Source organism: Platichthys flesus, chromosome 12 (assembly GCF_949316205.1).
Source record: "Platichthys flesus chromosome 12, fPlaFle2.1, whole genome shotgun sequence".
In the NCBI taxonomy this organism is placed as follows: Eukaryota; Metazoa; Chordata; class Actinopteri; order Pleuronectiformes; family Pleuronectidae; genus Platichthys; species Platichthys flesus.
In genome coordinates, this window is record NC_084956.1 from 18,034,729 (window position 1) to 18,062,373 (window position 27,645).

The following is a 27,645-nucleotide window of genomic DNA, read 5'->3' on the forward strand; positions in this document are numbered from 1 at the left end:
GCTCTACCAGGGAAACAAATTCTGAAACATGACCAGACTGGTGAGACGCGTTGGCCTGAATCTGATCCAGTAGCTAATTCCCAAATGGCGTGGCACCAATGTGCAGTCGGGAAAAAAGCGAAGGGATATGTGAAAACTCCAAAAACATTCATACTCCTGCAGGGATCTACTCGACACATTTAGTTTTGTTGTTGATTATGAATCAAGATCAAGTTTTTTAATATAATTAAAATTGCGTTAGATTAGATTTAATTACAAATTACTGATGATAGAACTTTAGTGAGAGGGTATTCGCACAAACAAGCTCCTGTTTTCAAACAGGCGAGAAAATGAGTCTGATAATTACAATCAGGACAGCACAGATTTAATTATAGACTCCAGTAACCAGTAATTGTCAGTTACAGCACAATGCGTATGACTGTACAGTATAATCTATATGTAGTGTATTAGATTTCAGATAGTCTTCATTAATGTTTTGGTTTGGCATGTGAAAAAAAAAATGGAAATACATTCATATTGCTGTTCGAAAAATCTGTAAAGTGAGAAATTCCTACAAATAGAGTAATCCTTAATTAGAGTCATCTTAAATATAGTAAAGACTTTACAATGATAGAAAAAGAAGAATCGCCCCCCAAAAATCTCAAAAACAAACAAAACTTAAGGTTTCATACAACATGCATCAAACAAGACTGACAACAAACAGTCACATAATAATATGGAATGACCAACATCAAATATTCCACCATTACCTCGGATATTAGTGCCGATATCTAGCCTGGAACGCATTACATCATGCTTAAGCAACAACTGTGACTCTTTTTTCATTAGTTAAAACGAGAATTTACGTTTTTTTTATATCTTGGCGCTATGTTCATGAATGTAGGTTTGTAAACGAATGGTACTTGTCTCTGCTGGCAGCCGCATCTCAACGCAGCGGCTACAATGGAATAGTATGGGGCAACTTCAACAGTCCACAAAATGTCTGCTATAGATGCTTTTTTTTTTCACCAATAAAATGCTCAAAATGTTGTTCTGGGTCTTTGCTACAAGGCTGGCAACATTACACGTCTCACTTTCCTAGGTTGGATGGCCGTCCTTACTTGATTGACTTTATGCACAAATAGTTCCTTAAAATTGAAGAGCTAGCGGCAGCATACAGTGGAGGGTCAACTGCAAGGTTGAGGGGTGAGACTTCTCTTTGAGCGAGACATGTATAATGTTGCCAGACACTTAATTAGTAAGAATAACACATTTTAAGTCGACATCTGATGAACTGTCACAGTTGCCCCATATGGTCACACTGTAGCCGCTGCTGCTCTGTCACGGTGCTGGTGGAGGGAATCTACAGCACTGATACCCAAGGTTTTTAAAATTTACACACCCACCTTTATAAACACAGCACCCAGGTGGAAAAAGACCAGAATTTCCCATTTAACTTACTCTCACTTTCAATGAGATTTGAATATACATGCAAATCAGTGCGGTTTCTTTTTAAACACCCTCGTCTAATATTAGTTCTTGATTGTACTAATGAGGCTTCATAATCACATATTGTCACTTCATGGAAAAACCATGTGGACCTATCCAGGTTGTTTTCTAAATTAATAGAAACCTGAGCAAAAATTTAATTGAACCTGTACCGGGATAATTAGATGTTGTATATAAACACAGTGAAACAGGAGCCCTCTACAAACAGACTCTTTTTTTACTTGAGCTCGAGTGGTGTGCTGAAGAAAGCTCTCCTCTTTGTTTTACATAAAACGTTCAAAATCAGATCAAATCTCAATTCAATTGGCTTTAAATTTCACATATTTAAAAATAGAGTGTAAGGGAGCCAGAGCTCAATAGAGGAACATGTAGAAAATTAAAGGATTTAGGTCGTCATGCTAGAAGAAAACCATTCCTGAAATATATGAACAGAGTCGGAAAGGTATATTATTTAAAAACCCCACTAATGCTGCTTATTGTTTAAAATTCTAAAAACATAAAATAGAATCATTGGATAAGCAAAAGATTACAACATTTTAGGAATGACATGTCATGTCAAAAAAGTCAATTGTGATATATGCAGGTCCTACTAAGAGTTCCGAGCAAAAATAATTCAATAGGGCTTGGTGACAGATGTGTATAACAGCGGTCCAGGAAAAACATTACAAACCAACCACACACGCAATGCAAATAGTGTTCTCACTTGTCTTCCTGTTTGATCACTTAATAAACTGCAATTAATCCCAGAGTGACATTACTGTCATAGGTACTGAATAGCAGGAGGTAACCAAGTAATGAAGCACTGCCAAAGTCAACAACCACAGAACATCACATCTCATGAAAGGGATCATAAAAGAACATAATCACCTACGTGTTAACCACATGATCAAATTATTTCAGAACATGCAGGTGTAAATAAAAGTGTCTGGCGAGCTGTGACACTGGTCTCAATAACAGCAGAGGGAAGAGGGCGAGAGGTCATTCAGTGGTCATGGCGTGTCGAGATCTTTGTCTGATGTGCTTGTAGTGACAGAGAGACAGTGAAAAAAAACAAAAGAGGAAGGAACAACATGTCCCATGGGTCACTTTCCCAAAAAGTTGCACATCTTTGTTGTTGTAGAAACTCGCAGGAATCAGACCTCAGAGAGGATATGCTCAACAATGTTGCTGAACCAGATAGGAACAGATTTAGAGACTATCAAACAAATTAAATGCACTACTATCCATTCATCAACAAAAACCCATTTTAAAGGCTTGATGAAGATCCAGAGAGATGGAAGAAATAATTCTCTCACTGATTTAGTACAACCAGGTATGTGATGTTTATATAACTACACAGTGTCTGATTTAAAAGAACACAGGGTGGTTGTGGCTGTTCCTATAGCTCGCACTGGTGATAAAAAAAAAACACCACAGCTCCTTCCACTCACAGAGTGAATTAATATAAGGGCCTCAGTACCATTGTGACCACACACACACCTACACACAAACACACACACAAAGAGATCCAAAGTCCAAAGTAATGCGCTGCTGAGCTGTGTCATCACACTCCGAGCGCTGGGCAGAGAAACTCCAGATCCTTTTGTGCGTCTTCATCCTGAGGGGGAAAAAAATGATTTCAAATATAATGAAATGTAATATTGACTGATTAGGCAGCCACCCAAACAACTAGTACATTTCTGTTCAGAAAAACCGATGAGCCGATTTTCTTGGAAAGGGTGCACCAAGAAAGAAAGCATTATAGTTTTTTCACTTTCACATTGCAATATACGGCTTTTTGTGATATTTTCACTGATTTCCGAAGGAGTAATTCACACATCTTGATTAGTAACTCAAGCACATTTATGGAACTGATATCTATGAGTGTGTGAAATTTATTGCAACATGATCATGGGGGACTGTTGAATCGTTGCGGAGATATGTGCTCTACTGAGAGACATTCTAGTTCCTAGTTTTTGATGCATTCTTAACAGATGAGAAAAGACATGAGGAAAAATCCCTACGAGACATAAATACAACCTTGCAACATAACAGTGATGGAGTCTCACCTCTTTGGAGACAGAATTCATTGAACAAGCCGTTTCACACATCGTCTTGGCTTTTTCTCGCTGCCCCAGGTCCCTGTAACACTGTCAAAGAAAAGACAAAGAAACTGTCAACATGTTGAGTCCCAGCAGGATGAACAGAACCTTGTGAAAAAGCTCCAAGTACTGACCTTGGCTAGATATACATAGTTGACTTTCGAATACCCTGGATGGAACTCCTCAGCCTGAATACAAACACAGACAAAAAAATGTTTTGATTCATTATTTAAATATTTTAGCTCTATATGAATAATGTGTTAAAGGTTACTCAAGAGTAAAAGCTGGTGGTACATTGAAGCTGGGTTAACTGTTTGTTTGTATATTTGTATCTTCTCTATTTAAATAAAGATAGTGATCTTATGGCTAGCACTAGTATCTGTATCATCATAAGGGACAAAAACCAGAGACATTTTCCCTGACTTATCTTGATGTTCCAACACAACAGTTAGTCAAGTAAAGATAACCACAGGTTAGGAGCCAGGGATCTCCTGTAACTGTAGCTGTAACACTGCAGGATGGGTCTGTTAAAAACTCTCCTCCAGTGTCACAAGCAACATGTCATAACAGGACCACTTAAATCAAAACGATGAGTGAGACACACAAGATGTGAGGAGGAGAAAATAGGTATATTGGCCACAGGCAAAAACTCAATTTCTCTGCTATATAAACATTGAAGGCCCCAGGGATTGATGAGATCCAGCCAGAAATGCTAAAGGCTCTGGGTGTTGAGGGGCTGTCATGGTTGACACGCCTATTCAACATCGCGTGGGAGTCGGGTACAGTGCCAAAGGAGTGGCAAACCGGGGTGGTGGTTCCCCTGTTCAAAAAGGGGGACCAGAGAGTGTGTGCCAATTACCGGGGCATCACACTTCTCAGCCTCCCTGGTAAAGTCTACTCCAAGGTGCTGGAAAGGAGGGTTCGGCCGATCGTCGAACCTCAGATTGAAGAGGAACAATGCGGTTTTCGCCCCGGACGTGGAACTACGGACCAGCTCTTCACCCATGCAAGGATCCTGGAGGGGGCCTGGCAGTATGCCCATCCGGTCTACATGTGTTTTGTGGATCTGGAGAAGGCGTATGACCGGGTCCCCAGGGAGAAACTGTGGGAGGTGCTGCGGGAGTATGGGGTAAGGGGGTCTATCCTCAGGGCCATCCAATCCCTGTACTCCCAAAGCGAGAGCTGTGTTCGCGTCCTCGGCAGCCAGTCAGTTTCGTTCTCAGTGGGTGCTGGTCTCCGCCAGGGCTGCGCCTTGTCACCAATCCTGTTTGTGATATACATGGACAGGATATCGAGGCGTAGTCGTGGTGGGGAGGGGTTGCAGTTCGGTGGTCTGAGGATCTCGTCACTGCTTTTTGCAGATGACGTGGTCCTCATTGGATCATCGGCCTGTGACCTTCAACACTCACTGGATCGGCTGGCGGCCGAGTGTGAAGCGGCTGGGATGAGGATCAGCACCGCTAAATCTGAGGCCATGACTCTTAGCAGGAAACCGATGGATTGCTTACTCCGGGTAGGAAATAAGTCCTTAGCCCAAGTGAAGGAGTTCAAGTACCTTGGGGTCTTGTTCGCGAGTGAGGGTACCATGGAGCTTGAGATTTGCCGGAGAATCGGAGCAGCGGGGGCGGTATTGCGTTCGCTTTACCGCACCGTTGTAACGAAAAGAGAGCTGAGCCGCAAGGCAAAGCTCTCGATCTACCGGTCGATCTTCGTTCCTATCCTCACCTATGGTCATGAGGGCTGGGTGATGACCGAAAGGACGAGATCGCGGGTACAAGCGGCCGAGATGAGTTTTCTCAGAAGGGTGGCTGGCGTCTCCCTTAGGGATAGGGTGAGAAGCTCAGCCATCCGTGAGGAACTCGGATTAGAGCCGCTGCTCCTTTACTTAGAAAGGAGTCAGCTGAGGTGGTTCGGGCATCTGGTAAGGATGCCTACTGGGCGCCTTCCTTGGGAGGCGTTTCAGGCACGTCCAGTGGGGAGGAGACCTCGGGGAAGACCCAGGACTAGGTGGAGAGATTATATCTCAACACTGGCCTGGGAACGCCTCGGGATCCCCCCGTCAGAGTTGGTCAATGTGGCCCGGGAAAGGGAAGTCTGGGCCCCCTGCTTGAGCTGCTCCCCCCGCGACCCGACCCCGGATAAGCGGACAAAAATGAGATGAGATGAGATAAACATTGAAAATGTGGGAACTTTGTAAACAAGGGTTTGGTGTTTGGACTCTGGGCACAGGAGCAGCCTGGAGGAAAGTCGCAGAAGTTTGCTGGACAAACAGGACACTGTTTGTTTTTTAGCTACATCAAGTTTACAGCTTATGTTCAGTAATTGGTTTTACAGTTAAAACAGTTAATGATGAGTTATGTCTTAGTTACATATATTGCTGTTAAATATGCTCATTGATGTCAATGGAATTTACATGATAACTGCTTGACACACATTGGTTTGCTTTAAGTCAATGTACTTGTGTAATTGACATCTTGCTGAATTATCTAACAGTAAGTTTGGATGATTATTATATTGTATGAAAATGCTTGGTATTCACTAGGATCAGATTTGTTTTATTTATTTTCTTTAGTTCTGATGGCATTTTGACGGCATGTTTGATGGAAGTAAGTGCCCGTAACCAAAAGAACGCCTTGTGTTTGTGTTGTAACTGCGGATTCGTCATGTCATGGGACAACATGCAAATTAATAGAACACTGTGAAAATAAAAACAAACATCTGCTGCCCAATCCGAGTGCAGTTATTTACACACGTTTCACAAACTAAAGTCAATCAGTTGAGTAGCTCTCTCAAAACCAGAGGCTTTGCCACTTCATGCAGTGTTTGTGCAGGGGTGCAGAGATGGAAAATAAACAGGTCTCCCAACATTTACACGATTTATTACAATTCGTACAATTCCTGCAAATTTGATGTTGGGTGTTATGGTTGTAAACAAGTGTTCATTCCAAAGTCAACACGCGGTGACAGAATAGTCCTGCAGACTGTGATGAAAATGGATAAATTAGGAAACGGTACCTTAAGAAAATTATTGAGTGCATCTTCAATCGTGGCACTTGGAGGTTCTCCGAATAACGTGGCCGCCACTTTCCTTTCAATCCACGACAACTGAGCGACCTGCAAAACAAGCAAACACCTGACAATTACGGACAACCCTTCTAATTAGTCTGACAGTGTATTCACACCAGGATGGATAAAACAAACAAATATGTATTAACTGGCTCTTCATATGCTGGCAGCAACAAAAGCACATTTCTGACCACACCCAGCAGTGATGTCACAGTTGACCCATGAGGAGACCTGCACCCTGCTGCACTAGGGTGACATGTTAAATCACAGGATGTCCGAAAACAAGATTTCAGGTGTTGTCGAGATTCTCTTTTAGACTTTAAAGAGCAGTTGTGAGTAACAGTGGTCATCAACTTCAAACAACTCATCACACCAGATTCAATTTCTAAAATAAAAGTTGGATTTTACTACTGCTTCACTTGAAATAAGATGTAATGTGGAGGGCTGGTTTTCTATTGCATTATGTAGTTTTTGGTTTTAATGTATTTAAGCAACCACATGTAGAATAAGAGCTTTAGCAGTTGACAGAACCGAAGTAACCGAGTTTCCTGCCACGACAGATTTTGACACATCGTTTTTCTTCTTCGGTATTTCCATGACCACATGTTATGGGAGTTTCTTTCCTGTCTTTATTTATGAGCATGGTCCTTCGGTTTGAGAGCAGGTCTTAGGACGTTCAGGTTTCTCTCTCGCTCACACTCAGGTATACTCTGCTTGTGCTCAGATTTCCTGCGCTCCGGCTTCAGGTCCTCGTGTTCATGCTGCTTCTGTGCACGTGTGAACCATCTGTTCATAGATTCTTTTTTCTGTGTTCGGACTTTTTGTGCAAAAAATCCAAACCAATAGAATGCCAGGTGTAGTGATGATGAATGGAACAGTTCAACCTTCGTTTTGGTTACTTTTGCGGAAGCTGGAGCACAGGAAATCTAAGCACAAGCAGGTTATATTTAAGTGAGAGCACTGCAGAATCTGAAAGTCATGCTTAAAATTAATTAAATGCTCTTTAAATAAGATATGAAAAAAGACCATACACATATTATGCACACCTTAGAGTTGATAATAACCAGGAGAAGTCTGGGTCAAACATGTTATGTTCCTGCCTCACACCATTCATCAGAGCCATGTCTAATTGTAGGTGTAGTGTTGCCTTGGCGTCATCGCAGGACCTTTCAAATAGAACCTCTGGCTGAAGGCAAACACTAAATCATTGTTGAACATGGGCGCAACACAGAGAAGCCCATAAAACTCAAAGCTGGAAAATATCAGGTGTTACAGCTCCACTTAATTTACACAGTAGCTTACACCTTTTCTGATACTAACAGTATAGGTGAGAGTTATATAATTGTATCAGGTCAATCTCCATAATACCCTCCCTCCTTTCTGGAACTTAGTTTGACAACTGGCACCAAATTCAGTAATAAATCATAAATAACAGCAGAGCTTCTGTAAACCTTTACCTCTAAATGAAAGTAATTCATCATCATCACTTACTGTATTTAAATAACAGCAAAGATAAAATAACTGACAGACAAAGAAACAATCATGAGCTACTTCAAAAACAAACAGCTGCACTGAAAGAACATGAAGTGAATAGAAACAGGCTGTATGTCCATGGCACAATAACATATCCCAAAAATAAACCAGATGGAAACCCGAAACAGTTGGGTTAGGTTAAGAATGGGGGTAAACTGTGGGTGGGTTAGCAGAGGGATGCAGGAGGCCGGGCGGACATGTGAGGAGAGATGGGACAGACGTGTGCTGCGTGTCGGGACGGTCACATACAGAATAGCACCAGCGGCCCAGCAGGTAGTAGGACAATGGGTCTTGCGGGTTCAGCTCAATGGCTTTATCCAGATGATCCTGAGGGGAGGCAGACAGACAGGGAGAAGATTTTCACTGTTGATTCATGACATGGCTGCTGTTTCCACTGCCTTCTGTTCTGACCTGATCTGTCCTGCTTCACCAACCCACAAGTATTTCACAAACACCTCACACACACGCGATCTAGCCATGCAAGCACACACTCCAGCTGTCACGCAGCTCCCTCCCTCGTTCTTTTCCCTTCTTCCTCTGTCTGACTCAAGTTTTTTTAATATATATATATATATACACACATACACAAAATGTTCCTCTCCCGCCTCTTTCTCTTTCTCTTTAGCCTTTCATATGTTTGCAGGTACACAGTGTTGGGGGGAAGCTGCTGACAGAAGATCAAATGCTACGTGCTGTTCTTCCAAACATGTCTTAAGCAACTGAATGGCTAAAGGAGTGGCTAAGTGACATGAGAAGCTGTTCCCCTCTACTCTTAGTACATGGGAGGAGCAATGTCCAGTATATATATACACAGTATGAAGATGAATTTCATTTAACAGTCACACCAAGTTACAGAATGAGAAGTCCAGGACACAACATATGACTACACTACTGTCTGTGTTTGACAACAACGTACCTTGAAGATGTATCCATTCTTTATCTTGTTCTGCACAGTGTCGTATTTCGTCATTATTCCACACATGATGGCATACCTGCGCAGAGAGCACAGTGTTGTTGATAAGGTGTCTGTAGGTTTTAGATTTAGGCCCATCATTACTCTATTTATTGTCCTACAAAAAAATATATAAACAGCACTTGAATTAAAGAAAGAAGAGAAAACAACTGAAAGAAAGTGGAAAAAAAGTTACATAAAAAGAGGAATTGTTTAATTTGCAATCTGTACTTTTGTAATGAGCTGAGTCAAGAACTTTTATATTCTAAATAAACAGACAAACTTTAGGTGTTAACTATCAACAGAAATTCAGAGTGAGTTATTTATCACAGTCAGAGGAGTAGCTTGCTTTTATTTATTCTGGAGGGGAGCATGGCTGTTATATTCCACTGGTGGCCTACTTCACATTCACACAGATGAAAACATTCAGAAATGTTATTGACATCAGTGTGCTCTGGTCGTAGTGCTTTGTTGGATGGTTGAATTGTGTCTTGAATCCCCTCTCCTCAAACTTTTCCAATATAAGAATTGGTTGGGTTTTGTTGTGAAAGCATTAAAACAGTTAGATAGATAGATGGATACTTTATTAAACACGTGGGAAATTTAGGTAATCTGACGTCCACTTTGTCTTCAGGTATTCTTCGCACATCACTTATATGACTTTATCAGCCCCTTTCCTTTGATGGGACAGAGCCAGTGCTGAAGTATTGGCTCTTGGCCAGAAAAACTTGTTGGTCTTTGGCATCAACACTTCTGTGGTCTGGACCGCTTAATTCGGGGGCTGGAGGCTTAATTATCAACAAACAAGACCAAAAAGACCAAAATAAGCAACACAAATATTGTGACCAATTTTGTCATGTTTAGTCTGCAAAAGATAACTAACCTTTGAAACTATTTTTTACGGTGGGTGCCAAAGCAGAGAAGCTTGGCTCTTCCATAGAAAGTAGTCCATGGAAGACACAAACTTTCTGCTTCCCTTTACTTTAGTCCACCATTGTTGACAAGGTTGCTTCAGAGACATATATGTTGTGTCTCAATTCAGGGGCAGCATCCTTGAGAGGACGCGGTCAATGCAGCAAAAACCAGCTGCATCCTTCATCACCTACTTATACCGTGTCCTCCAAATGGAAAAGACACAATGTGGTCTGCTTATTGCATCACCAACTGGTTCCACCCCTACCGCAGTTGCTGAGCAACAGAGCTACAGACACTTATTTAAAAAAAAAAAACAAACTTACTGACGTTCATAAAACAGTCAATGACGGACAATAAACCTTGGGATATGTTGGGCTGAGAAGGATCCACCCCGTTGCTCGGGAGTTGAAGAACCCATCTAATCTGTCAGATTGGTTCTAAAAAGAATCGGAGGAGGAACCAACTCCAAATCCACCCTAGCATCATGATAGCACTAGCACCAGGTTCACCTTTATCAAAAAGGGGTATGGGTGTTTTAAGGAATAAAGCAGAATACAAGGCTCTGAGGAATGACCGTGTGTGCCGTTTTCGTAACATCTGAACAATTAGCGTGTCTCATCCCTTTCTATAAGAGCTGCTTTTTTCCTGTTTCCAAATATGTCTGTTTGGAACAGCTGTAAAAGCGTTTTAGGACGTGGACCTCCATGTGTTTGGGATCGAATGTCTTGTACAAAGGCCCCGCTGCCCAGCTGGTTCACCAACTTGAATGTTTGACCTTGCTTGACAAGTCCGTCCTCATTGTGCCACATCTTTACAATGCAGACAAACTGTCACCTCAACAAGGGTGTGTTTTCAATACTATTTATTTGTCTTTTTGCAAAAAACAATTTTATTGAAACTTCCATTTCCTTCAACATTGTGAGATGGGACATTTCTCAGTGAATAATTCAAAAATCTCTCTATAAAACTGCTGTGTTTACAGGACTGATATTTGAGTTTGCGCGGATCAGATAAATTAATCCTGATATAGCGAATTTAAATGCTGTTGTTGGACCTTGGGGACTGTTGGCCTTGGCTAGTCTCTTATTATTCTAAACTGATAATGCGTCAATATGTTATTGAAAACATTGGATCAAACTAGAATTTAAATATTTTGAGCTTTTCTGAAAAATTAAAGGTAGTCAGGTAGTGACGTTTTGTGTAAGTGGGATAGGAGAGAAAGTTGGCACCACCTTTTAGTCAAACCCTCTTTTCTCCGGTTCACTAATAATGAGTCAACCTAAGGGGCACTGACAAAGAAATAACATTAAACGTTACTTAGGGACACTCCTCATTAGACATCATCAGCAGAGATAAGCTGCTTCACCTTCTCCTCTCACTCCCTAATAAATACACCGACTAGGATCAATGGGCAGGTGGAGGGGGAAACAAGGAGTGATTTCAGCTTCGGAATCTGTAAGTCAGCATGACGCTGAGGGTTTGGAGAGGAGAGAGTTGATCAAAGTCTTTTCACCGCAAGGCTACTTTAATCCTGCTGGTACTTTGTCAAACACCACGGAGCGACATAAACACCCTTTTATTTGAAGGATCAGCCTCTACAAAGGTCATCTGACATGGTGGTGCTGATGGTAGATGGAATTTGCAACTCTGCATGTGTGTGCTGAGGTGTCTGGTATGTGTGAATGGTAGGTTACTGTAGTGACTCACTCCTATCTTCTAGTGCAGTGCCTGTTCCAAACCTGCCTGTTTGTGCTGTTTTCTTAGATAGTGGTAACTCTCCAGAGCTCCTTATGAATCATTTCTACAATCTCTAGACCCAAGTTGACAACTTTTGAGCTCTGGAGCATGTCACATGTCCAGATCACACCAAATTCTACACTTATTCATTCAGCCCTTAACGATAGAAATGCAAAATGGGAAGCTGATAAGATGAACAGCTCTCGAGATATGTGTTCCCTATACAGACAGAGAGATTTCTAAAATTAGAAAAAAGATTGATCTGGAGATGGATGGATAGTTATCAAGCACAGGCTTCGCACACAAATTACAACATGAAGAAAAAAAGAAGGAATGGTGAGGTATTAAACTATAGTATATTATGCAGGTGAAGATAATGACAGTTTTGTCTTTCATTCTGTCAAGTGAGAAATCGTGATTTGCAGTTGACAATGCTCCATCTGGTAGGTAAACAAATCTACACAAGAAAATAAAGAAAAACATACAGATGATTGAGGGGGCTTTAATTGGATGACACAGCATACAACTATCTTTGCGCAAACCCTCATTCATGTTGGTGGTGTGGAAAATGAACAGTGATAAGACAAGTACCAGCCACATCACTTTTAAGTGTCCCAAATATTCTCTGCAGAGCAAACAAAGGCAGATGAATTGTAAGGAGCTGTAACTAAAAAGATCTGTGTTTATTTTCTTAAGGTGGTGTAGGGTGCAACCACTCGGCCGCTGGTAGGCGCTCGATGAGTGCAAAGCTCAACAACATCACAGGAGCAGAGATGCTATCTGTCTGCAGTTGTGCTGCCTGGCTTCCAATCAAAACAGACTGTTGGATGTAAAGGCTTTGAGTAAATCCATCACCACTGACTAAATATCTGTCGAGAGGAAATAGAGCAAGGACACTTGGCCACTGCATTTCAATCCAATTTGAAGTGTGAAACTGTATATAGAACAGCTAGGGAACATTTGTTCAATTTAAATGGTGACCTCCATTCAGCAATGGCGGTCAGTTCATCACTTGGGTCTTGACTGAAGTTCACAGGACGTACATTCCCTTCTGCAGATTCTGGCTTTTCCTCTTGTACCACCATATTTTTGGTATTGAGTGAAATGTTTTGTACAACGATTGGATGCATTACCATGACATTTTGTAATCCATGTTGCTCGTCAGAATAAGATGGAACAAAATGCACTTTCCATTTAGTGTAATCATCAGGTCAAACTATAACTTAGTGCAACACTTTGGTTTAGGGACAATACCAGCAAAACTAATGAGGTCAAGTCTGAGCTATGCATTTTGTTTAGTTCTACATAGTAGGCATCGGCATGCTCGGATTTAAATGTTGAGGTATGTTAGCATGCTGACATTAGCATTTAGCTTTACACACAGAGCTAGAGATAGATAAAGCTAAAAAAAACAGATAGTGGTCGCTTCTAAATGAGGAGCTTTTTCCATCTCTTTACTCGCTGTTAGAAACACGTTAGGCTGTGGGAAACTTGGTTCAAGCGTTTAAACAACTTAAATAATTAATAAAAAAACTTTAGTTGCGGCTTTATGAAGTATTCTGTTCCAAACTTTACACTCTAGGCTCCTTGAAGTCCTATCCGCACAAAAATGTTATTGGTTCTTCTCTGATACACACCACATTAACATAATCGCTACAGTTTTTTAGTGAAATCTTGCTTACAAAAATGTTTTGAAATACAACAAACATGAAAACCAACCAACCAACAGACATATGGACAGGGGTGAAAACAAAACCTCAAAGGTTGGTAAGTAAGGAGTGCAGCTAGCTTTAGTCAGTCATCCCTCTTTCTCCACTAGCATGTTGCTATATGCTGTTGTGATTAAAAGCAATAAATCGTAGCAGTGGTGAGATGAGAATAAGGACAATAGCAGCATACCACAGAGGAATAGTAATCATAACTGATATTGAACATTTCCCAGGTGTGGGCTGTGGGAGAGATTGCTCAACATGCATGCTACCGCAAGACATATTTCTCCTTCCATCTGATTGGTTCACTGTAACATTATTCAGCATGTGGCAATTCTGGCAGTGTTTACTGAGAAGTATGTAAACCCAAGAGTGCCAGTGGCAGAGCAGCTCCTGATTGGAGAAGCACATAATAGTGTTGGCTCATCTCGGCACCTGGACTTTCCCCAATGGAGTTAGACTGGGTGGAGATGCCAGTTGTTAGTACATCAAAGTAAATCCTCCTCCTGCGTTTCTGTATTCTGTGTCTGTAATTAACAAACAGATTAAAGATGAACTTTTCTGCACTCTGCAGGAGATGTTGTTTTTGGTCATGCGACATATCTTTTATGTGTAACAGCACCAGGCCTTCAGTGGAGAGGCAGAGATAGGGGCGGAGATAATTTAGGGGAGGGAACGAATGAGGAGACAGGATGTGAAGGTGTGTCTAGCCCCAAGGGTCTACCTGCTGTTGTTAATCCGTGCCTTTCTACTCAGAGTTGAAATACCATCTCTTGACTGTCTAAGGCAAGAAAAAAGGAAATATCAAGACGAGGAGGAAAGGTAGGCGGCAGCAAAACATGACAAGGGTGGAAGATAAGAGAAGGACAGAACACTTAATTGTGCAATGCTAGTCCTCGTTTTTTGCACCGGCTCAGTGAAATCCCCCACTCTGCTGGGCAAAAACAAAAGGGCCTAAGTGTCAGCTGCTTAGCGGAAACAGCAGATTGATTTCAGCCTCCAGATCCAAACATAGACAGCTCATTCAAAGGCAGAGAGGGCCAGACAGGACTCCAAGCTAAAACCTGTACAGAAACAGGAGGAGGAACTTGAGGAATTCAAGGACAACCTCTGTGAGACAATGAGTAGGAGTGTGTGAAGTGAGCTGATACACTGCATGACAGAATGAGCCAATAGTGTTTTCTTTGGAGGGGAGGTGGGATTTGAGGCTGTGTGTCAAGTGTTCCCACAGCAATGAGCCAAGGGACAGTGAGGGCTAAAGTTTACACACATGCAGGGTTTCCACAGCTACGAGGAACACAATGCTGCCACGGCGACACTAACGGTGACCTTGGTAAACAGAGGCACGAGTTTGAAATTAAAGTTGTCTTTGTAAGGTCAAAGTGACCCCATTCTCCCGTTGACCGGGCTCTGCCACAGGCCGCCTGCTTAATCCATGGGCCTTTGTACCATCAGAGAGGCCCTATGGTCAGGGATTTACACAGGCTGAATGAAAACGCACCTACAAACAAAGCCGGCGATACACGAACAAATCACAGCTCCCAGCCATCAGCCTCTTGAGAGTTTACAAATAGTTCTCACACTCACTGTCACGAAAGCACCTCATATAATCTTACACACACACACATACACACACGCACGCGCACACACACACACAAATTAATAATAATAAGTAATAAGTAATATCCGTCCCTTTATCAATATTGATCTTGAAATTACTCAATTTCCTTTAGTGAAAATGTAACGAGAAGCTAAAGACTTCAAACAATTAAGGCATTAAAGTCATCTACCAAAGAATTTGTAATGTAATGCAAAGATGCTAATTCAGAATGTATATAAGAAGGGATAGATAATCCAGGTCAGGAGATTAAGGAAGGAAGCGCCTAAATTCTCTCAGATTGTTCTAGATTCTGATATTTTTCGGGGCAAAGCTATGGCGGTTGTACCTTTCCCAGAGAAACTGTATATTCACCGATATCTGTCACTTGCCTGGCAGTGGAACAGATACAGCAGAGCAGGTTTGTTGCTCTGGTTTGTTGCTCACCCTACCAGATACTTTGTCACTCAGAGGTCTGAGGGGAAATGCATTAGGTCATAAACAATAATTAGATAATTTGGGTAATTTAAAACTGGTTAAACAAAACAGTTTCACACAACATCAGAGCTAGGCACTGAAAGTCGATGCAATTAGTTTCAGTGGCAGAACAGAAACTGACTTGCAGTGCATCGAAACAACATCTGTCATATTGTGACAAGCTGGGCGGCATTCGGGAAAACAGGTGACAAGTTTTCTCACGGCATCGGAAGACTAAGTAAACAGTGACCTCAGACATAAACTTCTTTGCAACACTGCCTGGCACCGTCCCCGGTCCCTGCCTCCTGCCTTCTTAAAGTGCGGCTTTACCTACTTTGCCCTGTCCATTCAACTTAGACAGTGTTTCTGCTCGGTTTAAGAATCTTACAAATTCCATTAGTGGATATAGGATTAAGCATTACGCTTTTTTAAAGCTGTTGCTCTTAATTAACTAAACAAACACAGCCTTCTATTTCACTTGACGTCTCAAGTGCTGAGGTATGTGTATGAGCTAATACTAATTATCCCATAATGAACAGAGCAAACAGGGCTCCTGGCTCAAGAGGCCTGTTTGGGTCTGTTTGCCAGGAGAAATCTTCACACGCACGTAAACAGAAAGTAGCCACATGATCTCAATTACAAAGGACACCAATACAGGGAATGTAATTAACGGTGACAAATAAGTACACTTTGGAGACCTATCATATAAACATGCACACAAATGCTGGCAACATTGCAGGCAAGATTGTGGCTGATCCTTCCCACCCGGGTAACAAACTCTTTGAGGTTCTTCCCTTGGGCAGGAGGCTGCGGTCCATCAGGACCAAAACCGCCCGCCACAAGACCAGTTTCTTCCCGGCTGCAGTTGGCCTCATCAACAAGGCCCGGGACCCCCACCTGACTCTGACTTTTATTCCGCCCCCACACCTCAAGGATGTGTTAAATTAACACATTATCTCATATTATATTATTCTGCATTAAATTGAAATCGGACACTGTTTACTGTTTTGCATTTTGCATTTCACTTTTTACATCTTTTATCTTTCCTTTATTTTTATTCAGAAATGCTTATGTCAAAATAAATGCTACTTTTTATAAATATTGGAAAAAAGTGAGTAAATAACACGTAAACAGTGAGTAAATATATACTGGTTTTCTATTTTTTATTGCTTTTCCTATGTATGTTGTATTTATTGCGTTTTTATGTTTCTATGTTCATTGTTTGCACCAATAACAAATAGCAAATTCCTTGTAGGTGGAAACCTACCTGGCAATAAAATACTTCTGATTCTGATTCTGAAATCAATAGAAAGCAGTCCATATTTCCAGGCCCAACGTTGAACATGAGGTACACAGACCTACTGCAAGTTAAAGCCGCCTTTCATCATTCTATTGAAGCTGTATTGGGAGCAGACTTTGCAGTTGTCCTCAAACCAAAGCTCAGAGTTGCATCTGGTGTAATCATCATCTCTCTTTTCAAGCCAGGGATTCCATGTTTGATCAGCAATCAAGTTTGGACATGAGCAGTATTTCAGAAGGGGAATGCACCAATGCAAACGGGATTCATCTCACCAGCTCTGATGCACGGCTCCGCACAGATAATTAATGCAAGAGTTTTCCCTATGTCACTGAGCACCGGGGGGACAAATGAGTGGAGAAGAGGCTTTCCTCATTTAATTTTCTGAGTATCACTTGAGGCTGCAAAATTCCCTTAACGTAGCTTTATAAGAAGTTCCTCACATAGAAAGTTGTTATCTACTGCACTAGCTGCAGCCAAAACAACTTTTACGATAACTTTTTAGTAATTTAAAGTCAGACAATAAAACATTGCCACAAGATTACCACACATTAAATACAAACAAATATTACTAGCGGGACACAGTCTGTCATCAGAGTAACCTGTACACTATATATGTACAGCTGTAAATATGCACAGCTTGTACTGCAACAATCAAAATATAGGAACAGCAACTGCAATAACAGAGGACCATTAATTACATGAGTTATTCCTGTGCAACTGTCAATCTATCTGAACGTAGGTAACCTTTGCATTCCAGGAAGTGGATCTGATGCTATCGGGTGTAAGAGGGGATGATCTGCAGGACGGAGTAGATTCGGAGTCAATCTGCTATTATCTGAGAAATATGCACGTCTGCAAAGCATTTAGCAATGCTCCCCTGAAAACAACTTTTTCCATCTTATTTGAGGAAATATGCAACTTTTTTTTTCATATTTTGGTCAGTCTTGGTTTGCCCTAAAGTGTTAAAGACTATAATGCACATTTAAGTAGTTCCAACATCTACCCATGTGGGTTTTCTCTGAGTTTCCTCATTTGTTCCTTTGCTAAACCCCAAGTAATGCAAGAGTCCAAGATCCAGTCAAACACGGAACAGTTGCTCCAGGCAGACATATCACTCAAAATTACCCCACCCCCCCCCACCCCCGACATCTCATGTGGGGAAAGTACCATTTTTTTGCTTTAATTCTGTCTAATTCAAACGTCAGTTATTCCCATAATGGAACTAAATGACAGCAAGTCGCATGCCATCAAAATGTATCATCAAGACTGCTTGATTGATTTGCTTTTGAAATGGCAGCTGGAAAGACTTTAGTTAAAAGAAACAAAGCAGCTGTTAAAGGATGAAATGAAGGACGGAAGGAAACATCTCGAACCTACCACCGATGACTGTCAGCACATGTGGGGTTCAGGCTCACCGCCTCCTCGCCAACTTTCTTCCCTGAGAGGAAATGAAAGAAAGACAACAGACGATGATACCCAGCTGAAACACAATTTAAATTCACACAATTCCCCCCCGGACATTCTTGTTCACATGACAAAAGAGGAGCGTGGATTAGTGGAGTCAAAGGGTGTGTTGCCTGAGAAAACACAACAGGAAGTATAGTGCATGAATCAAGAAACATCACGAGGCGCTGGATTAAAGCAATCAAAACAGAAGTAATATGAAAATACAAACCAGGAAGAAAGAACAGATTTAAATCCTTAATCACCCAATGGGAATTGTCTCACAGCATCTATTTATATCTGGATGAATTTTAAATATGTTGCCCTATTGCTTTGAATCCACATGTCCAACACTTCCAGATGCTTTGACAAAGGTGTCTTTGCAGAAAGCACCTGGCCTGCTCTGATGAGAGGCTCATTGACAAGGAAGGATCACAGAGAAACAGGTAAATCCAGTCTCAACTTCACAAGTGCAGAATCACAAACCAGCCACTGTTAATGAAATAAAAGCATTAACGTCCACTGCACACAGTACTGGAACAGAAGACAAGTGTACAGTCATTGTGACCTAAAGGGTTTGCTGAAAGGGCCTGTGACAGTAATACGTTTTGTATTCAAGAAGTGGACTTAAAGATTCTATGGTTTATCCAATACCTATTTATGGTGTGTGTCTGGTAAATCTCTGTCTTTAACTGACAAACATAGATTTCTCTACATTTCTCACAACCAATAACTTTTATTTCTGACCCCCCAAAATTGCACCTCGTATAGAAAAATTAAAATCTCAACCTGAAATCGATGCACAGTGCTCACAGTTGACCCTCAAATTAACGTGCACTAGGATATAAATTTAAATAATAACTATGATGTAAGGCCTGACTTTGGTTCGACCTTTGACTTGATAATATCAGTCGATAACCAATCATCAGAGGGCAGAAGGTGACTGCTAAAGACTTTTCTCATGGTGGTGTTCATTTTGCAGTACTTTATTTCAATAGTGGTGATATCAGGTAGCATATATATAGATATCACACTAGATTTTTAGCTCTCTTTTTACCACATTGACTGTGCAACACGTAACGATAACACTTGCAGTTAATCATATCTGATCCATTGTGTATTATTAACATGGGTAATGTCTAAGTATGGTCACTTGTCAAATAGTGTTTCTTCCAATTCATTGTGAGTCAGCAACTAAAACCAGCTGACAGAGGTCACCACAGGATTGCATGGATTTTTGTTTCCTTATGAGACAATGACATTTGAGGTTTGTCTTGTAGAGCTGTGGTTGTGACATTATATCACCTCACATCTAGATTGAGACACTTGGTAAATGACATTGTTTGGTAAATTACCAGTTTGTGCAATGGTCTTCTTGTCCTCCAGAGTGGCACTGACATCATGAACATCACAGTAAGCTCGTAGCAGCCGCCAGAGAAGCCTCGAGTTCTGTCCAAACTACAGAGTTACAATACAAGTGTTAAAACACAGAAACCTCTATAAACTGGATATATTCGGTTAAAAAGCTGTTTAACCTCCTCCTCTCTGTGCTCCAAAAGTATGTTGAGACTCTCTCTTTTGTCGGATTCAGTGCCATGGTGCAAAGAGTCGATCCTCTCAAGGAGAATCGATAACTTGTCCTCAGCCTGTTCTTCCTCCCCCTGTTCTTCATCACTTATCTCTTCATCCTCAGAGTCTGTCAGAGCAGTCATATACCTGAAAAGAAACAAAAACACAGAGAACATGTCAATAAAAGTAAAAAGGTATCGTTTCAGTTAGCCGTTGCAATTTGCTAACTGAGGACTTTGGTGTTTCCAATCACAAGGTCGGCTAGTCACCATCAAATTATTCTCAGAAGCATGAATAAACAGCCTGAATGTTATCAGTTTCTGTAAAAGGTGATGGCATGTGTCCCAGTAACTCAATCCAAAAACCATTTTCTACTTGTGAGGTGGATTTCTTCAGAAGAATCTAAATCGTGTCTTAACGAGCATTTTTACAGGTGGTTTTCTGCCAAGTGCTGATTATAAAGGATCAATCTTCACTTCCTGTTCACACACATATTGTTTGTTTACATAGGTGGGAAGCTTAGTTGTTTATAAATGCTAGCTGTAAAAAATGTCTTGACGTCTTACCGTGAAAACTTGAAAACGTTTGCATGAAGGGAGATTTGTTTGTCAGGCTGAAGCACGCAATGTTCTCATGAGATGTTTTATAAGACCTTTTCAACTATTGTAGTTGTATGAACTAACACCCTCAACTAACACTTAAGAGGCAGCAGTAGAAAAAATAGCCAAACAATATTAACAGTTCACATTGTAATGAAAGAGATAGACATGGGTACAAATATGAAAAGCATCTATTAAGTGTTGGCACTGGCTGCATGTGCGTCATTGGTGGTTAAGGGAAAATTTTAGGCTACAAGCCATAGTTCTGGAGGGACGTGTCAGAGCGGGCCAGGGACAAAAAGACTTTAGGCCCAAAAGGTGCCTCGTAATAAAGGCTCCTTCCGCCCCACCCACAACACACGCCTCCAACGAAATGCAGAGTACAAGGTAGCCATAAACAGAAATATAATCTTGGTTCTGCGTATCGGCTCCTAAACTGTTCTGAAACCTTGGCTGAAAAAATGCAAAATGTCCACAATCTCATTTCATAGGAAACGCCATTACTGCCACGGTTGCAGTTAGTCGAGCCGCCTGAGCTATCATTACTTAACTGATGCAACGAAACTTTCAAAAAATTTGAAAAAATAGAATACATGTACATGCAATTCACATAACCTCCACCAAGATTTGTGTTTTCATCTGTATTTGTTTGTTTATTAGTTGCAAAAAACACTCTGTCAGAGTAACGACAGATTACTCTGAAACAAAGGAGGGGATTATTATATTATTATTATTATTATAATATATTATTATTATAGAGCACTGCCTTGCAATAAATAGACCAGACATTTAACTGTTGCTTGACCGTCACATTACTGAACTTGGCTCATTCATTCATTCATCCCAATTTATTCATCCTCTTGTTCTTTCATTCATGCAGCAGTCTGTTTTCCTTTCCTCGCAGCAGTTATTTACTCAGTAGTGCTGGAGAGACAGGCTGCACTGACTGATCAGCGCATTCCTGTCACGCCATTCCCCGGCTCATGAAAGACTTGAGTTGAAAGAATAAAGAAACCAAGGGTCGTGCTGTATGTATATCTATGCAGCAACCATTATTAACCTTGCGCTTTAACTTTAACCAGCTGTGAAAAAACAGCTTGATGATTTTCTGTGGGATAGTTCATATGGAGAGCAGTATAGATAAATTATGTTAATAGTGCTAATTCAATGCTAGTAGTTTTTAGTGACATGGTATTTTACACTTCCATCCATTTGTGTTTGAAAGCAGTGTTCAAACCATTTGTTACTTTAGTGAAAAACAATCTGACATTGAATGAATAATTGATTGATAATGATACTACACATTTGCCAATTACTATTTCACAAATATGAGCAGATGTTTGCTTTTCTTTTTTGTTTTTTCACTGCTGATGAACGTTAAGCTGTTACAGTTATTTCCATTTTTTAATATTAGTGTGGCAATCTTAAAAAGCTTTTTCTACTCACGAAACTGTCTTAAACCAAAAGATGTATAAAACATAAGCAAGCTGCTTTCAAACAAGTGTTGGGCTTGTCTGCATAGTAACTGTCTAAAAATAACTTTTTAAATAAAAAATTTACTGCAAACAATTCTAACTTAATCAAGTAACCAATCAATAAAGTTATTGTTTCGGCACTAATTTAATAAATTGATTTAGATAGTACCGCTAAACAAGTCAGTAGCAAGTCAGATTATACTTTAACCTGAGTGTATCCCCAGGTTTGGCTTTTAATGTTATTGCGATTTCTTTCTCTCTCTTCACTCCCCTCTTTGCCAACCACCTCTCCCATTATCACCATTTTCTGTGCTCACCCCACCGGTCGAGGCAGATGGCCTCCGACACCTAGTCTGGTTCTGTCATTGGTTTATTCCAGTTAATAAGGGATTTGTTTCTCTCCACACCGAGATGCTTGCTCTTTGTGGGAACTATTGGGTTTCTAAAATGTGAAGGTCTCAACCTTTATATCTTATGATTTGGTGCTTAGAATTGAACTGAATTACTGTGGATGTTGTGAGGAACTTGTTAACCTTGTTTAGATGAGTGCTATACAAATAGTTATTATTATTATTTGCTGGGAAAAGGTGGCAGAAAGGTTGATTTGCTAAGAGCTTCAGCCATGTTGCGTTGACAAAATGAGATTATAATACCACCTCTGAGCAGCCCTACTTCTTCCGAGCAGACTCAGTGGCACACTATTACATAAGGATTGTATGGGCCTGCTGAGCCAAGGCTAGCTGGTTAGCATATTCACTTGGATCAAAGCACAAGTTAACATTAGTGTTACCTTCCACCTCTGGAGACAGCCATTGGCAAGTAAAGGAATGAAGTATTATGCTGAATTTGTGATATTTAGCATGGAATGGTGAGTAAACAGTTGGTTACTCTCACATTGGTTATGTAATAATAACAATACTCTATTTCATTGTTAACAGGCTGTGAGCTCAGTTAGTGAGGTCATCCTGTCAGTGTACAGACCCCGAGGGGCAATGGAGAGATCTCTCAATAGGGCTTAGCAACGGCAGTCTCTGTGGTTAGACTGATCAAAACAAACCAGTTACCATCCCAACATCAGCAGGTCTCAGAACATGCAGCCTGGCTCATTAAGTGTGTGTAGCTGTGGTGACAGGATCAAAGAAAGCCTTCTCTACAACAATGGCCACTGGCTGATTGACTGACCCAAAAGGCTGGACAGGGTGTGAATCTTTAATCTAACTTTCACTTTCCCACAGATCAGTTGCTGAGCCACCTGTTGACAATATGACTGGATTGTTTTTCAAACTATACCTTTCTCTGTTGTAGGACATCTTGCTGGTAGAAAATAAAAGTTGTTCATTCATTTCTTACAAATACATGATGATGTTACAAGTCAAGAATGAAGGCAGCAATTCATCTTGAATATGAATGCAACTGTTAAGATTTTGTTCAGATGTTGTAATGCTTTGTTCTTAAAATAGAACAAGGAAGACATCATTTTTTTACAAACTCAGGGTCGTGGTCAAATGTTATTTTGTAAGGGGGACATTTTACGTTTCATTTATCATTATACCAGTAGTTTAAAATGGTTTAAAGTAGTTTAAACCACATTGATGAAGATACAATAATCTCTGGGACAAAATATCATCCAACAAAATTTGTTATTGTGAAAGGTCTACCTTACTATTTTTGATAATGCACTATGTTAGAGTTTCCTTGTTCCATTTGAAGCCAGGCAAATCCAGGCAAAATTGGTATTGTACAATGAAATATCCTTACATTAACAATGTATATAGGAACTGTCAAGAAAAGGTATAATAGTGTCATATTGCAGATCCAAAAGGTGCCAAGAAAATTTAGTTTTAAATGACATCTTCAGTGCAACATAGCAACGTTATAGATATTCTGCACTTTTTTCTGCATAGAGGGAGGAAGTGGGGACATTCTGATTTGTATATAAAGACTATGGTGTAGATGCATCAGTTTGTCATAGTTGTTATGCAGAATACAACTCTGTCATTGATACATGGAATTTATAAGCTCAAATCCATACAATGATGGTTCGGACGATTTAGAACCAGTTCCAAAATGCAAACCAGTTTTCCATTCCCATTAATATGTGACCCATGGCCTGTATGATAAAATATTGGTTATAGCAAATTTAGTGGGTAAAAATGTTTCGGTTAGTTTAATACAAATTGTTTTCTCAAAAATACATTTCAAAGAGAAACTGAAGTTAATACAATTTATAAAGTAACATTGATTTCATAATTTAATCCATTTGTATTTAGGGTCTAAAATGTTAACAATTGGATATTCAGATAATTACATGAAGGGACTTTTGCAGTGGAGGGTGTCGAACTATTGAATATGAATAGAATATGTGGGTGGTCAGAGTCAAACTTGACAGATATAGGTCAGACAAACTGACTTTGACAAAACAAACAAAAGAACGTGTCTGTGCTGTGTAGACATTGTACTCAGAGCTAGGTTCAACAAATGTTTTTGTTTGGCTGTAAGCCTTTCACTGAGGTATGAATCCGAGAATATAAATCAGGATGTCTTAATAACTGACAGCTACAGAGCAACAAGTAGAAGGGAGACGAAAGCTTTCAATCACAAATTAGACAATGAGCTCCTTCTTCACTCTCTAAACATGTCTATGTGTGTGTTGATCAGGCTTGCCCCTAACTAAACCAAACTGCTCCTGCTTAAATCTGTTTGAATCAACAACTATCCAGTACCATAGATGCTATTTTTTTGGAAAAGGAAAAAAAGAAGTGGTCATGTCCTTGAGCTACAGAGATGTGCGGTGAATAATAAACGTAGGGGGAACTGTTCGAGGAATTACAAGTTCCTACAAGACACTTTTAAATGAGGCCTCTGACAGCTTGGCACCCGGACAGGGTGAATGATGGGCCTCCTTATCTGCAGAGATGTAGCTCTGAGGAAACAGTTGTGACATATGAGGAGTCAATGAAGTAAACAGCTGGAACTTAAGAGGATGGGTCAAAATTTACATTGTGTCTGTGTCATTTTTCCTATAGAACTTTACAGAAGTATCGAATCATGAGTTTTATTATCAGACAATTTGCCACCACTGGTCCCACTAGAAAAAGCTTCTTTTTTTTTTTAATGCAAATAAAGCCACATATCAACAGGTAAGAAAACCATTAAGCCAAAAAGCAATTAACTCCACACAGTCATGAAAACATACATCAGCCTATTCATGGTGTGCATATGTCAGGTGCAGCAGCCCAGCTCTCTGTGAACATTCGGATAAGGCCCTATTCATACTTGTTTGATAGCCCCTGTTTGAAATCTACTGCCCCACATATGTATATTATGTACATTAGTGATATTTACAAATCACGTTTTTTTTTTTTTTACTATTTGTCAAATCACTTGTTCATTGCTACTATGATTATAGGAGATGACAGTTTAAGATACGTTTAACACATCTCTGATGCAGCAAAATCTCTGACTGACATGTTTGCACTCTTACATTTTACACAAACCCGAAAATATGCCATTGTTACTCGTTTAAAATATATTGTTTGGGCCTAAATTTGAACAAACATACTTTGATCATTTCCCAGTCTTGAGAATTATGGCCATTTTGGAGATATTGTATGTAGATAGTGTAGTGAGATATTTTGCTCCAACACTTCCAATCAAGCCGAACACACACAAACAGCCCTTTAAAATGGATCCGCGGATTGGGGGTGTAACTGGTTCCTATGGGGGAACGCTACTCATTCCCTGAGGGGCTTGGAATTTCTCCATTGCACTATTCCCTCTTGCCCCCACACCCTCTGCTCATACAAATAACAGAGTGGCAGGAAGCGCTCTTTAATTATGGGAGGTGTGTGCGTGATGCGATTTCTTTTAAAGTATAATAACCTGAGCTGTAATTAAGAGCATTTGATGTAGCCAACGACTGTCACTCTGTGAAACAGAGTGAACCTGTGAACCAAACCTGCTAGAGGGCTGTCTTGCACCTCCATCTGGCCCTTAAGCAAATGAGCAGGGTGATGGTAACCCGTCATGAAAGAAAAACTCATATGATATGGTGTTATTATTACCCATCAAGGAACTGTCTGTGTTCTTTTGCCAACAAATGTATAGGACCTGAAATACCTTTATGGTGAGAGCATGACTTCTTTATATGTTATTGTTGACACTACAATGGTGAAATATCATCTTCTGCTGGAAAAGGAAATGAGAACAATTTCTCTCCAGATGATACACTAATGTCCAAGAGACAAATGCCTCGCAAACTAAATAGTAATTATGATACCTTTTTTTCTCCAGTCAGATTTGTTTATGCCTTCATGCATCTGTTTGAATCTGATTTATCTCAAGAATCTGGAACATTATGTAACAATTGGCATTGGCTTCTTGCCTGAAAAAAAAACATGAAAGCAAAACAAAACAAAGAAACACACACACTCAACCCAACCTCTGCATGGAATGTAATTCATAAAGGACACAGATGCTACAACACACTGGATTGGATTGTTCAGTTGGCCTCATTAATGTGCAGTAGTTGTAAAAATCGCTTCAAGGCAACTGATTCATATTTGCAAGGACAGTGACAGAGGTGGGAAGGAGCCCTTCGTATCTGATCTAAGGCTCACTGCACACCTAAAAATATAATGTGGTTAGGAAGAGCAACTGCACGTAGGTTAATCACTCAAACGGCAGATACAAATCCCCATCAACCTTGCATAGAACTGAATGTGCTACAACATCCAACATGATTTGCTCCCTGGATTTGTTACAATTTTTGAGCCACGTGTTGAGAAAACATATAATCGTGTCCAAGGCCTGCTTGAGTGCTTAATCATCATTTCACTGTTGATATCTGTTTTAATAACATGAGATTCTAAATGGTAGCCCATTCAAAAGGAACACGTACTGTTGTTTATGTTACCCAAGGTTGGCACGAGTTCAAGGCATTTAGCTGAGGGTGGAGGCGGATGACACGGCATGCGGTGCTCGATTAGTCTGCTTTTCTCTGCAGCACCTGAGGCTAATGTACATACTGTCAAAACTATAATTTACTGCATAAAATGAGCAGGCAAGTTCCACTGGTACAGTAGGAATGTTTTCATCCACACACGAGGTGGAAATTACAATGAACTAAAGCTAATGTTTGTCATCTGTTGAATGTCACCAGGCATGATATAGAGAAATAACAAGGGTCTGCTGTAAGTTGGTGGCCAATGCCGAAATTGCTTCTAATATATCGGTCAATATTTACATAAAAGTTGATGTTGGTGATCAAAAGAATGAAACAAAGATATTTGAACATAATCTTAAAGCATTTTGCAGCAACTTTTCCTCAGCTGTAGTTCTGTGTTGACTCTTGAGCAACAGCAGCAGTTTCTAAATATTGTAAACAGTGAAGTCTGCTGGACAAACCATGTAATGATGACAGTGACTCTTAAGTATTGCCAACAACTTTCATTTACTGTAACATTCTTTTGATTGACTGGCTTTCACACCAGCTGTTACATATTTGAAATAATATTTTCTCACCACTGGTCTGTCAACCTGGCAGTCTGAATCTAAACTTCTATTTGCCCACAGACAATACTGAGTGTTTGCTGTGGTATCGAACTTGGTGTCATCAATTAGGTAATTTGAATGGTAGTAGTAGACAAAGTAACCTCTACCAAACTTCTGCTATTGTGACAGCTCTGATATATACTATAATAAT

At 40.4% G+C, this 27,645-nt stretch overlaps 1 protein-coding gene across 8 annotated transcripts in view; it reads right to left on the bottom strand.

Annotated features, from left to right (window-relative positions):
* Positions 1 to 347: 347 nt before the first annotated feature.
* Positions 348 to 27,645, bottom strand: part of LOC133966752 (regulator of microtubule dynamics protein 2) — a 33,998-nt gene continuing 6,700 nt past the window's right edge. For all 8 annotated transcript variants that reach the window (XM_062401794.1, XM_062401793.1, XM_062401798.1 and 5 more), the window contains 9 exons: positions 19,834 to 20,014; positions 19,654 to 19,756; positions 18,233 to 18,293; positions 9,085 to 9,160; positions 8,418 to 8,495; positions 6,585 to 6,683; positions 3,704 to 3,757; positions 3,537 to 3,617; positions 348 to 3,085 (listed from right to left, as the gene is read on the bottom strand). In XM_062401794.1, coding sequence (XP_062257778.1) covers positions 3,032 to 3,085; positions 3,537 to 3,617; positions 3,704 to 3,757; positions 6,585 to 6,683; positions 8,418 to 8,495; positions 9,085 to 9,160; positions 18,233 to 18,293; positions 19,654 to 19,756; positions 19,834 to 20,014 — 787 coding nt within the window. In that variant the 3' untranslated portion in view covers positions 348 to 3,031. The remainder of the gene's footprint in view (positions 3,086 to 3,536; positions 3,618 to 3,703; positions 3,758 to 6,584; positions 6,684 to 8,417; positions 8,496 to 9,084; positions 9,161 to 18,232; positions 18,294 to 19,653; positions 19,757 to 19,833; positions 20,015 to 27,645) is intronic.